At 31.2% G+C, this 11,451-nt stretch overlaps 2 protein-coding genes across 5 annotated transcripts; one reads left to right on the top strand and one right to left on the bottom strand.

Moving 5' to 3' along the window:
- Window positions 1–234: 234 nt before the first annotated feature.
- LOC123266202 (RAB11-binding protein RELCH homolog) lies at window positions 235–6,226 on the bottom strand. Its single transcript, XM_044730279.1, has 2 exons — window positions 2,869–6,226; window positions 235–520 (listed from the first exon to the last, which is right to left on the bottom strand). Exons 1-2 carry the CDS (start codon window positions 6,060–6,062, stop codon window positions 376–378), a joined length of 3,339 nt encoding a protein of 1,112 aa, XP_044586214.1. The 5' UTR covers window positions 6,063–6,226; the 3' UTR covers window positions 235–375.
- A 680-nt stretch (window positions 6,227–6,906) lies between these two features.
- LOC123266205 (cyclin-dependent kinase 14) lies at window positions 6,907–11,451 on the top strand. Of its 4 annotated transcripts, none has more exons than XM_044730284.1 (7): window positions 6,907–7,238; window positions 7,443–7,532; window positions 8,026–8,121; window positions 8,507–8,742; window positions 9,516–9,895; window positions 10,365–10,909; window positions 11,297–11,451. In XM_044730284.1, exons 1-7 carry the CDS (start codon window positions 7,190–7,192, stop codon window positions 11,386–11,388), a joined length of 1,488 nt encoding a protein of 495 aa, XP_044586219.1. In that variant the 5' UTR covers window positions 6,907–7,189; the 3' UTR covers window positions 11,389–11,451. The 4 variants fall into 4 exon arrangements, with proteins under 4 accessions (XP_044586219.1, XP_044586217.1, XP_044586221.1 ...); XM_044730282.1 differs by having other exon boundaries at window positions 6,908–7,238; window positions 8,026–8,154; XM_044730286.1 differs by having other exon boundaries at window positions 6,909–7,238; window positions 8,546–8,742.

The following is an 11,451-nucleotide window of genomic DNA, read 5'->3' as shown; positions in this document are numbered from 1 at the left end:
CTTTAATTTTATTAAAAAAAAAATTAAATATCACACTGTTAATGATTAAATTATTATATTAAAATTGAAATCAAGAATGTTTTCATTTTACAGTGTTTTTTTTTAGAGCAATAAATTAATAATTTTATTTTTAATTAATACTAAACACATTAATCACTAAAAACAATTAAACTGTTTTCAATCAATTTTTTTTAAATTCAAAATTTTTATTTATTTTCTTAATTAATAATAAAATATTTAAAAAATAAGAAAACAGTTATCAAACATCCTACTCTCTTCAAAACTCAATCACGATTACTAAAAATTTAAATTTCTCGCTCTTTTTGTATAACATTTAAAAAAGGCACCTCATATAATTTATGTACACGATTATCTTCATTTCTTACGGAATATGTTAGTAATACCCGGAGACGTCGGCTTTGGACTAAACATTTTCGACATCCTCTGTCTCATATCTTCGACACCTTGGCCCACATTGGTGGTAGTGAGCGGTAATGATAGTGGTGAGCTGGGAAAAATCCTAAAAGCATAAATAAATATTAATTAACAAAGAACTAGTTTAATAATCTACTATTAAGATAATTTAAGACTGCTGAAAACAACTAAGTTTACAAAAAGTTATGTGGTGAATGGACCACATGACAGAATTATAAACTTTGTGAACAAGCTAAATAGTGAAGTGGAATTCTATGGTGGCACATTCAGTGCATTTATGTCAAATATCAAAAAACAATTGCTATATTAATAGCAATTTATATAAATTACAAGGACTTTTTTCTCGTTTTTTCATTAAGGGGTTACATGGGTTTCACGGTTTCAAAAAATCGATTTTTTTTTGTCCTATTAAAATCTACAGCATCTCTAGAATATTGTCCTAAAGTTTCAAATCGATCCGAATAATAATTTTGAAGATACAGTTTTAAAAAGTTACGCGTTCAAGGCGCTGTTGTATTGTAAACACGTTTTTCTCAAAACCATCCTCTGAAAAAATAATGGGATAATTATTGTACTTAAATTTATTAAAATTAATGATACAAAAAAAGAAGAAATTATAAAAAAAAAAAAAAAAAAAAACTGGCAATTGTGAAGCTTCTCGATCTACAATAATTCAATCCATTATTTTTTAATTAATAATTATATATTGTTGTTCTCAAGGTTCATTAAATAAAGAATAATAATAAGCAATAATATTAATTTTTCAATAAAAAATTTTTTTTTTTTTTTGGAAAAATATAAAATTTTTTTTTTTTAATTTCTGTTATGACTTATGTGGACTTATTCTATTAATGATTTTCGAACGACATAAAATTTTTGTAATTACTTAAAACATTGAAACTAATTGAAATATTTATTTTTACAAATTTTCATGATTATTATCTCAAATCCACCATTAAGGGATTACACGGGTTTCACGGTTTCAAAAAATCGATTTTTTTTTGTCTTATTAAATTCTACAATTAGTCCAGTCGAAATAAAGATTTTACTTCGCAAAAATCGCTAAGAAGAAATTTCTTTCACAGAATGATCCAAAATATGCTAAAACTACGACATCCGGAAAAATCCAACAAGAAAGTTTGTCGCGAGTATTTTTTTATAACAAAACGGTCAAAATTGTGGTTTTAAGCAAATATATGATCAACTGCAGTACACAGATGAGTAAATCCTTCGTAGTAGTATATAGTTAAGACTAATGGATAAAACAAGTCAATCAGTAGACTCCTACGTGCTATAAATCTTTAATTATCTAAAAGTTAATTAATTTTCTCCGTAAGGTAATGTTATTGTTGATCCGCCATATTGCTTGGCGTCGAAAGTTTTATTGCGCATGCGCAGCACGCGCGCGCACCGACTCAAATTCAAACGCTGAGAAATAACTCCAAATAAACATCTCTAGAATATTGTCCTAAAGTTTCAAATCGATCCGAATAATAATTTTGGAGATACATTTTTAAAAAGTTGCGCATTCAAAGCGCTGTTGTATTATTACTCAAAACTTTAAACGCGTTTTTCTCAAAATTATGTTTTCAAAGACGGTACCCAAGATTTCTCGAGAACTACCGATCTTGATGGAATTTTTGACAGGTCTTCAAGATATAATTTACAAGTCTTGAACGAAGGATTTTTTTTTTCAATTTCAACTATTTAAAAAAAAAATGCCGCGAAATTTTAGTCAAATTTTTAATTTTTTAGTAAAAACCTCTGCCAAAAATCCAATTTTCATTTTTTTTTCCTTCGTTCAAGACCTAGTTTAAAGTCTTAACTGAAGCACATATTTTTTTTTTCACTTCAAATAATCCTGCTAGGAGTTCTGCTGATCACGCGGACGCATCTTTTTTCCGAGGACTCGCCGAAAATGACGTCACATTATCAGAGTTTTTAATATTTTTTTTTTTTTAATTTCATTAATCCCTTATTAACATGTATCTTTAAGACAGTAAAAAGTTTGAATAAAATATTTCATTTTTTCTATTAAAAAAAATTGTTGAAAATAGGCCATTTTTTCCCGGAGGAAATCCATGTAACCCCTCAATTAAATTCTAATTAATTTTCCTCTTAAATTAATGTTATTTAATTATGAAAATTAAATTAGCAGACATCTGAAAATTTTTATAATAATTTGTATTGAAAAAATTGTTACAATAAAATTATAAGAAAAAATTTCACATGTAGAAATTTAAAAAAATTATACGTGCAATTTTTATAAAGTATTTTTTTATTTGCAATTTAATTATTGAAAAAAATAGAAAATTTTTTTAACGTCGGCTAACTTTAATATCATTATTTAATTTTAAATACTTTCTATTGATGTATATTGCCGATAGGCGTATGTTGATTAATAAATAAATAATGTAAAAAATAAACTCATACTTTTCATTATTTTTCGCTGTATTGTGTCGTGACTCAGCTTCTCTGATTAGAGACTTAACGCTATCTCTCTGGTGCGGTAACAATTGATTAGTTAAAGTTTCTAAGTACTTTAAGCCCGGCAATAAAACACTCATGGTACACCGATCACTAAGAGAACTGTACACAAGAACCGAGTATGCATCAAGTAACGCAGTTGTTAATTCGACCTTATGCGGTTGTTGAGATGCAGATGCCGTTATTCCGGCCAAGTGTGGAGCAATAACATCCTCAATGTAATGCTGAGAGCAATTTGGTGCTATACAAGTGAGTGTAGTTATCAAAGGTATCGTTAAAGTTTGGGAAACTCCTTGAGGATCTTTAACAATCGACTCCAAAGTCAACCGGCCTTTGTCTCTCACTTGACTTGCCGCGCAATCAGTAATAAGTTTCCCAAGAGCTGAAACAGCTGCTGCTTTTACAGTTATGTCGCCATCACTCGCCAAAGTCACTATCGCTGGAGCGACCCGGGATATAACGAGCTTCTCGTCGACAGTGGCAATAATATTCCCAAACAATTTAGACGTTACACATCTTACAACATTCTTCTGATGAACAACTCCGTCCCAAAGAGCACTGACAACTTCCTCAACGACATCCGGCTGCTTGCACAGTAATTTAACAGCTATTGCCAGACTATCAACTTCAAATCCGTTTATTGAAAAAGTAACGATGAAATGTTTAAGTATTTTAGTTACTTCCTGCAAATCTAAAGTCGACAAAATTATTAAATAAGCCGGAATAAATGACATACTTATCGGTGAGCGATCAGAAGACATTAATTTCTGCTCGCAGGCCATCAGTTCGTCTTCGAAAAATTTCTTTATCCTCAATTCGACAATTTGGCGTCCTAAACCATTGCACAGAGAATGTATGTACATCAATAGGTTATTCAGGACATTTTCTTGCGTTACATCTATCAACCTCAGCATCTCCAAAATATCAGGAATTAATTTTATCGTTAGCCACTCGAATTCCGGCCACATTTCTTCCCAATTATTTGTCAGAAAAACATTCAATATTTTACCAATGTCCAAACTTTCTGCAAAAGCCAATGGTTCCATAATTGCTGAGGGACATAGCTTCAGAATTTTATCCGGGACTTCAGAGGGTGTTTCTTCGTTGACTAAAGTCCTGACAATATCCGTGTCCGCCATAAAAACAATCATGTGTGGTAGTAATATTTTTAGAGTATCAATTAACCGTATAATTTTATCATCATTTCTACCATCCTTACTTTGAGAGTATTTAATGTTAGATTTGTCAGCTTTGATGAAATTATTTTTCAACCTTGAAAGTATTCTGGACATAAGATGCGACAGTATTCTTTTCAGAGATAACGCCCACTGGGCTAAAGTGGGTAGTAGCAGAGAAGAAGCTGCCTGGAATACTTGGGTAGATTCATCACCGAGTGCAGTGAGCGTCAGTTCCTCAAATTGAAAATACTTATCAGGGTCATCAGTGAGAGCAACCAGTAAAGCCAGGCTGCGAATGACCGCTGCGCGTACAACGGGTTCCTTATCATCCAGCAGCATCTGTTGAAGCATTGATATTATCAACGAATTACGTACCGCGTTAGAAGTGTAAGGAGCCAATGCTGAGCAGCACTCGACCGCCAGTAAACGTCTCTCCGGGTACTTGTGTTGACTCTGCTCCCAACAGAGAGTTATCAGCTCCTCTGGCTCTGGTGGTACCCCGTCGATTTTAATCGCCGCTATCATTGCCTTCAGCAAGACTCTTCTTTCTTCCTGCTGAGGTTTCTTCTTCAAATTAAACAGCAGCTGCAGCAGCTTATCCCGATCGTTATTCTTCGGCAACACTCGAATAGTCTTCAGAAGCAGCGGAATAACTTCTTCACGTTTCGCAGATATAACATTCGGACTAACTACCAGCAAGCTTTTCGCCAGGAGATTTATCAGCGACTCCGAGGAGTTGCTTTTTATCAGCTCGTCGACCATTTGCACTCCCGTAGATGTTGTAGTTATCGAGTACGTTAAAATGTATTCCTTGAAACGCTCTGGAATGAATCTATTAGGAAGATTTATAAATACTGAAGAAGACTCCGGGATATCCAGCCTTGACAGCTGAACTTTCGTCCAGTCTTTATCTCCTGGGTCTGTGTCCTCCAGACTCATCACTGCTGATATGCTAATGCTGTCATCATCCACCTGGCTACCACTCAGCGTTTCCTGGTGAACTGACTCCAGCGCGTCTAATTTCTCGGGTGTCGTCGAGGTTGAAGCTACACTGGAAATTTTATTATCATTATTACAATTATTTTCATTACCTTGATTGCTGTTATTTTTGTCAATAATTTCTTCGCTATCTTTTTTATCTTCCTGATTTTTAACAAACTCAAATTCTTCCGAGACATTTAAATCTTTCGGTTCATTTTCATTTCTTTCTTCGCTGTTAATTTCTTCATTAATTACTTCTTCTTCTTCTTCGATAAAATCAGTTTGCGTAGAAACGTCAACAAAAGATTTATCCAAACCAGTTTTGCTCAAAAATTCTCTGTAAATTACCAACAAATTTGGAGGCTTGGGTATATTAAGGCCAACATCGTCCCAATCCTCGAAATCCTGGTTCTCATTTTCGTCGCTAAACGTTATAGAGGTCAACTTATAACACTGAGTTAACAAATATTCATAAACGAGGTAATTAAGTGCGCGCTGCTCGTGAGGTTTTATTGAATAATTTTTATCACTCAAGTCCTTACTGGTTTTTTTATCTGGAGAGGTGCTGGCTGATTCAGTAACTACCGTGAGATTTGCCCGAAGCGCTGATATATTTTCTCTGGCCTTTCGGAGCTCGAACTCCAGAACAGCAACTCGCTCATCCACCCCGCCGTCGTCTTCTGAGTACCTTGTCATGTCCAGAGAGTCCAAGGTCGCCTGGCTGGAGGATCTTGCTATAGATACAAAAGATTCATTTTTAGTGGAGCAGTCAAAATTGTTGGGGTTGGAAAAATAATCACGGAGAAGCGGTAATTCCTTTCCAGACTCGGATAATTCAGCGTGAAGCTCTAGGGCGGTTAGTAACAATTTTTCACTTAATAATTTACTGGCAATGTCATAGTATGACACTGATGACGTATCACTATGTTGTTTTACGCTAATTGATGCTGGGTTGGACGGTAAATTCGTAACAGTATCCATTATTGCAATGGTTTTTTTTTTAACTATTTCTTCGGAGGAAATTTGATGTTAAATAATAAAATAATAATTTTGTTATTATTTATATTTGCCATTGAATTTTATTTACCACTTACTGTACATACACTATACACTGGGATGAGCCATTTTGGGTATACAGTTTTTTTGTTTTTATTTTTTTTAAGTGGAAATTTAATTACCGACAGTTGTGAACGTTGTGTTGAAATATGAAACAATTAGCGGAATCCACTAGATGGCAGTGTAAGAAAATTACTAAGACTTATTCATGGATCATTCAGTCGTCTCTCTAACGTCATTTATCCAATCATAATTGATCGTACATAGTTCATACCTAGCGTAGTGCATACACACCAGTGATTACATCTGTACTCAGTATAATAATTTAACTTTTCTTTCTCTCTTACCTACGGCTCCCGTGGATATGTTACAACTAAAACAAACAACTCTAAACAATAATCCTGTTCTATTAGTTGCTAAAAAATAATGTGAAACTCCAGTGCTCAGTACAATCCTAGATCATAAGAGATTAAATTCACAGTCCGGTAAACTGTGAAAAGACTGAGACAGTCAAAAATCCAGTTGTATTTGATGCTTTACTTTAAGCGAACAAGTTGACGATAAACTGTGTTTTTTTTTTTTTATTCATACTTAGTTTATTTTTTTTTTTATTTTTGCCTCAACATATTCTTAAGGACATCCGGTATCTCAATAATCGCTTTGTTTCTTCTCTACTATTTATTTTTTTATAAAAAATTCTTAATCGTTAAACAGTTTTTATTAGTAATTATTATTGCCGCAATAACTAATTAGATTTATTGAATAAAAATTTCAAGAATTGCGTGGGCTGTGGTAAATTAATATATTATAAATAAAATAAAATAAAATAAAATAAAATTGTGATAACAATTTTAGTCTATAAATATAATCTAATGGGTGCAATTGTTGTTGTTTAGAGTTTAGAGTAATTGTAGTTTATAATTAAATAAACAACAACAATAACAATAGAATTAGTATAATCCTGCGTTTAAACGTAACACAAGGATCACACACGGACTGGCTTGTACTAGTGTCACCGCCCATATGTCATGTGTCCTAGTGAATGAGTAATCATGTACTGTCAAGACAAGGGATCAGCAACTTCTAAGGGTAAAGAGGGTGGTGAGTACAATTTAAATTTTTAAATCAATAATTATTTTATTTATAAATACACTTAACTTATCTGTTAGTTAAATGGTACTTAAATATAAATAGAAGTTCATGTTAAAGACAATAACAACTGACTATTAAGTATTGTTAGCTTAACTGGTACATGTGGCGAATAATTGATGTGTGATAATTTATTTTTTATTGTATTTATTGCAGGTACCGTGACAATGAGAGACAAAAAAAATGGTGCACTTAGCAGAGTACAGAAGTTAAAAAAACGACTGAGCCACAGTTTTGGTCGATTGTGTATGTATTTATTTTTATTGTTGAGTTTAAATTGATAAATTTTTATACAAATTAATTTAACAGATATTTGATAATTTTAAGAATTTTTGTAATAAATAAATTATGGTAAAAAAAATTAGAAAAAAAATTGACATGTGGAAATTTAAAAATGCAATTTTTTAAAAATCATTTTTCGGAACAAATTTATTTGTTAAAAAAAAAGTAAAAAATAATCAAGTGACTGCTTGATGTCATTAAATTTTTTATTTAAATTTATTATTTTTTAAGGTTTCTGAAAGAAACTATTATTTTATTTATTCAAATCATATTATTTATGATTAAATTTTCATTTTAATTTGTTGACATTTTTTTTTTTTAAATGAAAATATTGATTTGTTTTTAATTATAATTTTAATGAATTAATATTAGATATAAATAATTTAAAAAATAAAAAAAATAGATTTTTTATCAAAGTATTTGATTTTAATTATAAGTAATAAAAAATATTTTTCAGCAATATCAAAAGAAGAGGCGGAAGACGTAGCCAATAGAGGGCCACTTCCGTACAATGGATTCTCGGAAGAATTTTTGGATCGTTTGGAGCGAAATGGTAATGTTTCTGGCGACAAAGATCGCCGTTACGGTAAGTAGTTTAATAGTAACTATTGAGCTACGTCATCGGTGATTAATGTCATTTTTTTAGTGTCTGTCAGAAGCTTTGTATCATTCATAGAAAGTTGAATCATTTTATTGAATAATGTGATTAACCCGTATGAGAAAAAATTGTTCCTAAAGCCTGTATAGAGACTAAATTAAGCGGGATTTTTTGTTAAATTATATTTATTGTACTCTATAATTTTTTATGATCATTTTATAATAAAAATAAATATTGAGTAATTGATAAAAAATTATTTAGTTAAAGACAATGTACAGGAATGATTTTTTCGTGTAAAAGTCAAAAGTTATTATTCTACTAAACTTTGCAATTTGTTTAGCAAAATCAATTACTTTAACATCTATATCACATGTCTCAGAATGGTCAGGCGTTGGCGATCATGAAAGAGTTCATCGGCAGCTATCAGTATCCAGTGATTCAAAACTACTTGATGAGGATATACGAGAAGAAGCAAGAGTTATTCTGAGACCACGTCGACCACCTCGACCTAAGTCTGAAGTATTTTTGGGACCCGATCCTGGACCAAGACGAACTAAGAGATTTTCTGCATTTGGAGTACGTAATTATTAGACTCAGTATTTTTATTATTTAATGATAAATTTGAAAAAGTTTGATTAATTTTTTAAAATTAAAATTATTTATTTATTTATTAATCAACATACGCTTATCGGCAATCTACATCAATAGAAAGTATTTAAAATTAAATAACATTAATTTAAAAGAAAAATTAATTAGAATTTAATTATTTAGTTTTAATGCCAAGGCGTTAAGCCGAATGGCAAATTGTATATACATAGATACTGTTCAAATAAGTACAGTAAATTTTTGAGTATTACTAAAATATATTAAGCAAATTGCATTTAAAAAAAATGTACATCATATTATTATTTACATTACGTTATTATATTATTTTCTAGCATACTAATTTCTGACTATTCATTACTTGATAAAAAATCAAATTAATGAAAAGAAAAAAAAAACGAAAAAAAAAAAAATCTGTAATTTATATATAAATGAGTAATTCAACGTTATAATTTAATTAGCAAATTGTCTAACTCCATTTTAAAGAATCTTCCATTTGTACGAAAAAAACAATTAGTTCAAAATTTATTATTACTTTAAAAAACCATTTAGTATCATTAATATCTAATAGAGGTATAATATTTAGGTTTGAATCATTCAAATAATTTATAATTGGACAATTGCTATATCAAAATATTAAAAAATCACCCTCTAAAAAATAAGGAGTTAGACCAATTGCTAATTAGACCGTTGAATTGTTTTTTGAAACATTTTACACCAACTATAAATGAAAAATTTTATTTTAGGGAGACTCGCCTTTTGGTAAATCCGAAGGGTACATAAAGCTGGAACAGTTGGGTGAGGGTTCCTACGCGACGGTATTCAAAGGATACAGCCACCTCGCAGAGCAAGTAGTCGCGTTGAAGGAGATTCGACTCCAAGAGGAGGAAGGAGCACCATTTACTGCCATCCGCGAAGCAAGCTTACTAAAAGAGCTTAAACACAGCAATATAGTTACGTTACACGACATTATTCATACTCGAGAAACACTTACTTTTGTGTTTGAGTACGTTCATACTGATCTCTCTCAGTATATGGCCAAGTACGGCAGCGGTGGCTTAGATCCTCGAAATGTCAGGCTCTTTCTCTTCCAGCTTTTACGCGGATTGGCTTATTGTCATCGCAGGTGAATATTTACATTTATTTTTTGTTTTTATTACAAGAATCACGAGTTCAACATTGAATGATAAATTATTAAAGATAAAAAATGTTGTCTTCAACTATCTTAACTTGAATTTATGAGAATATTATATACTTTATTTAATACTTATTCGCTTTTTTTATTCTATCACGAATTTAATCTCGAAAAATTCTTATTAAAAAATTTATTGCCATGAATTCGTGATATGGTTAATAAATTTTTAATTTATTATCTTTTTATTTGTAATTTACAATTTACAAATACTGAAAAAAGATTTTTTTTTTATATTTTTAGGAAGACAATTATTTTAATTATTTATAGTACACAGAAACATGAATAAAAATGAGAATAAAAATAAGAATAAGAATAAGAACAGTACTTGAAAGAGTAATCGACCTAATTACAAAAGAATGTCAGTATTATAAGTACTGAAATGTTTGTGTTTTAATTTCAGAAAAGTGTTACATCGTGACGTTAAACCTCAAAATCTTTTAATTAGTGAATTAGGAGAATTAAAGCTCGCTGATTTTGGATTAGCGCGAGCTAAGTCTGTTCCATCACATACATATTCACACGAAGTAGTGACACTGTGGTACAGGCCACCAGACGTACTTCTCGGGTCAACAGAATATTCAACTTCACTAGATATGTGGGGCGTGGGATGTATATTTGTTGAGATGCTCACAGGTGTACCGACATTTCCGGGTGTGCGATGTACCTATGATCAGCTCGATAAAATATTCAAAATATTGGGAACGCCGACAGAAGAGACATGGCCTGGAGTAACGCGGCTCCCTGGCTATAAACCTCATCGACTGGCATTTTATCCAATTCGTAAACTCGGTCTCTCTTTCCCGAAACTTTACGATGTCGCTCAGGGGGATATTATGGCGTCTTCACTATTACAACTCAATCCAGACGAGCGAATAGACGCTGAAGAAGCACTCAGACATCCGTATTTTACGTCTTTACCTAGAAAATTATACGAGTTGCCGGATGGTAAGTAGATTACTTATTAACTCAATGGTTTTATTAACAGCATACAAGTAGATTATATTCGAATGACTTCTCATATCACGTTTAACTGTTTACTATTGACTCACATTACGTCATTTATATTCTTTTGTTGTAGGATATTTTATTGGTGTACTGAATTATTCATCTTAAAATTTTTTATATCACTTTAATTTTTAATCTAAACTATATTAATTATTTTTATTAAGAATTACAAGACCATTAATTAAAGTAATTAAATTTTTAATCAGATAGATGCCCAACATTGATATTTTTTTTCTATTTACCAGTCAACGCTGTTATTTTGATTAACTAAAAATTATATAAGCTTTTACTATATTAAATTTATTAATTAAATTAAAATATTTACAGAGGTCTCGATATTCTCAGTAGAAGGTATTTATCTTCACACTGAAACCGGAGATACGTACATGGACTCACGTCATACGGCACTCAAAACTTGAGGACGAGGATAGATTGTTCAAATAATAATTAAAATTTTATTAACTGTAAGAAGATAAAAAAAA

This window comes from Cotesia glomerata, linkage group LG5, assembly GCF_020080835.1.
Source record: "Cotesia glomerata isolate CgM1 linkage group LG5, MPM_Cglom_v2.3, whole genome shotgun sequence".
Taxonomy (NCBI): Eukaryota; Metazoa; Arthropoda; class Insecta; order Hymenoptera; family Braconidae; genus Cotesia; species Cotesia glomerata.
This window is presented reverse-complemented; position numbering and strand designations above follow the sequence as displayed.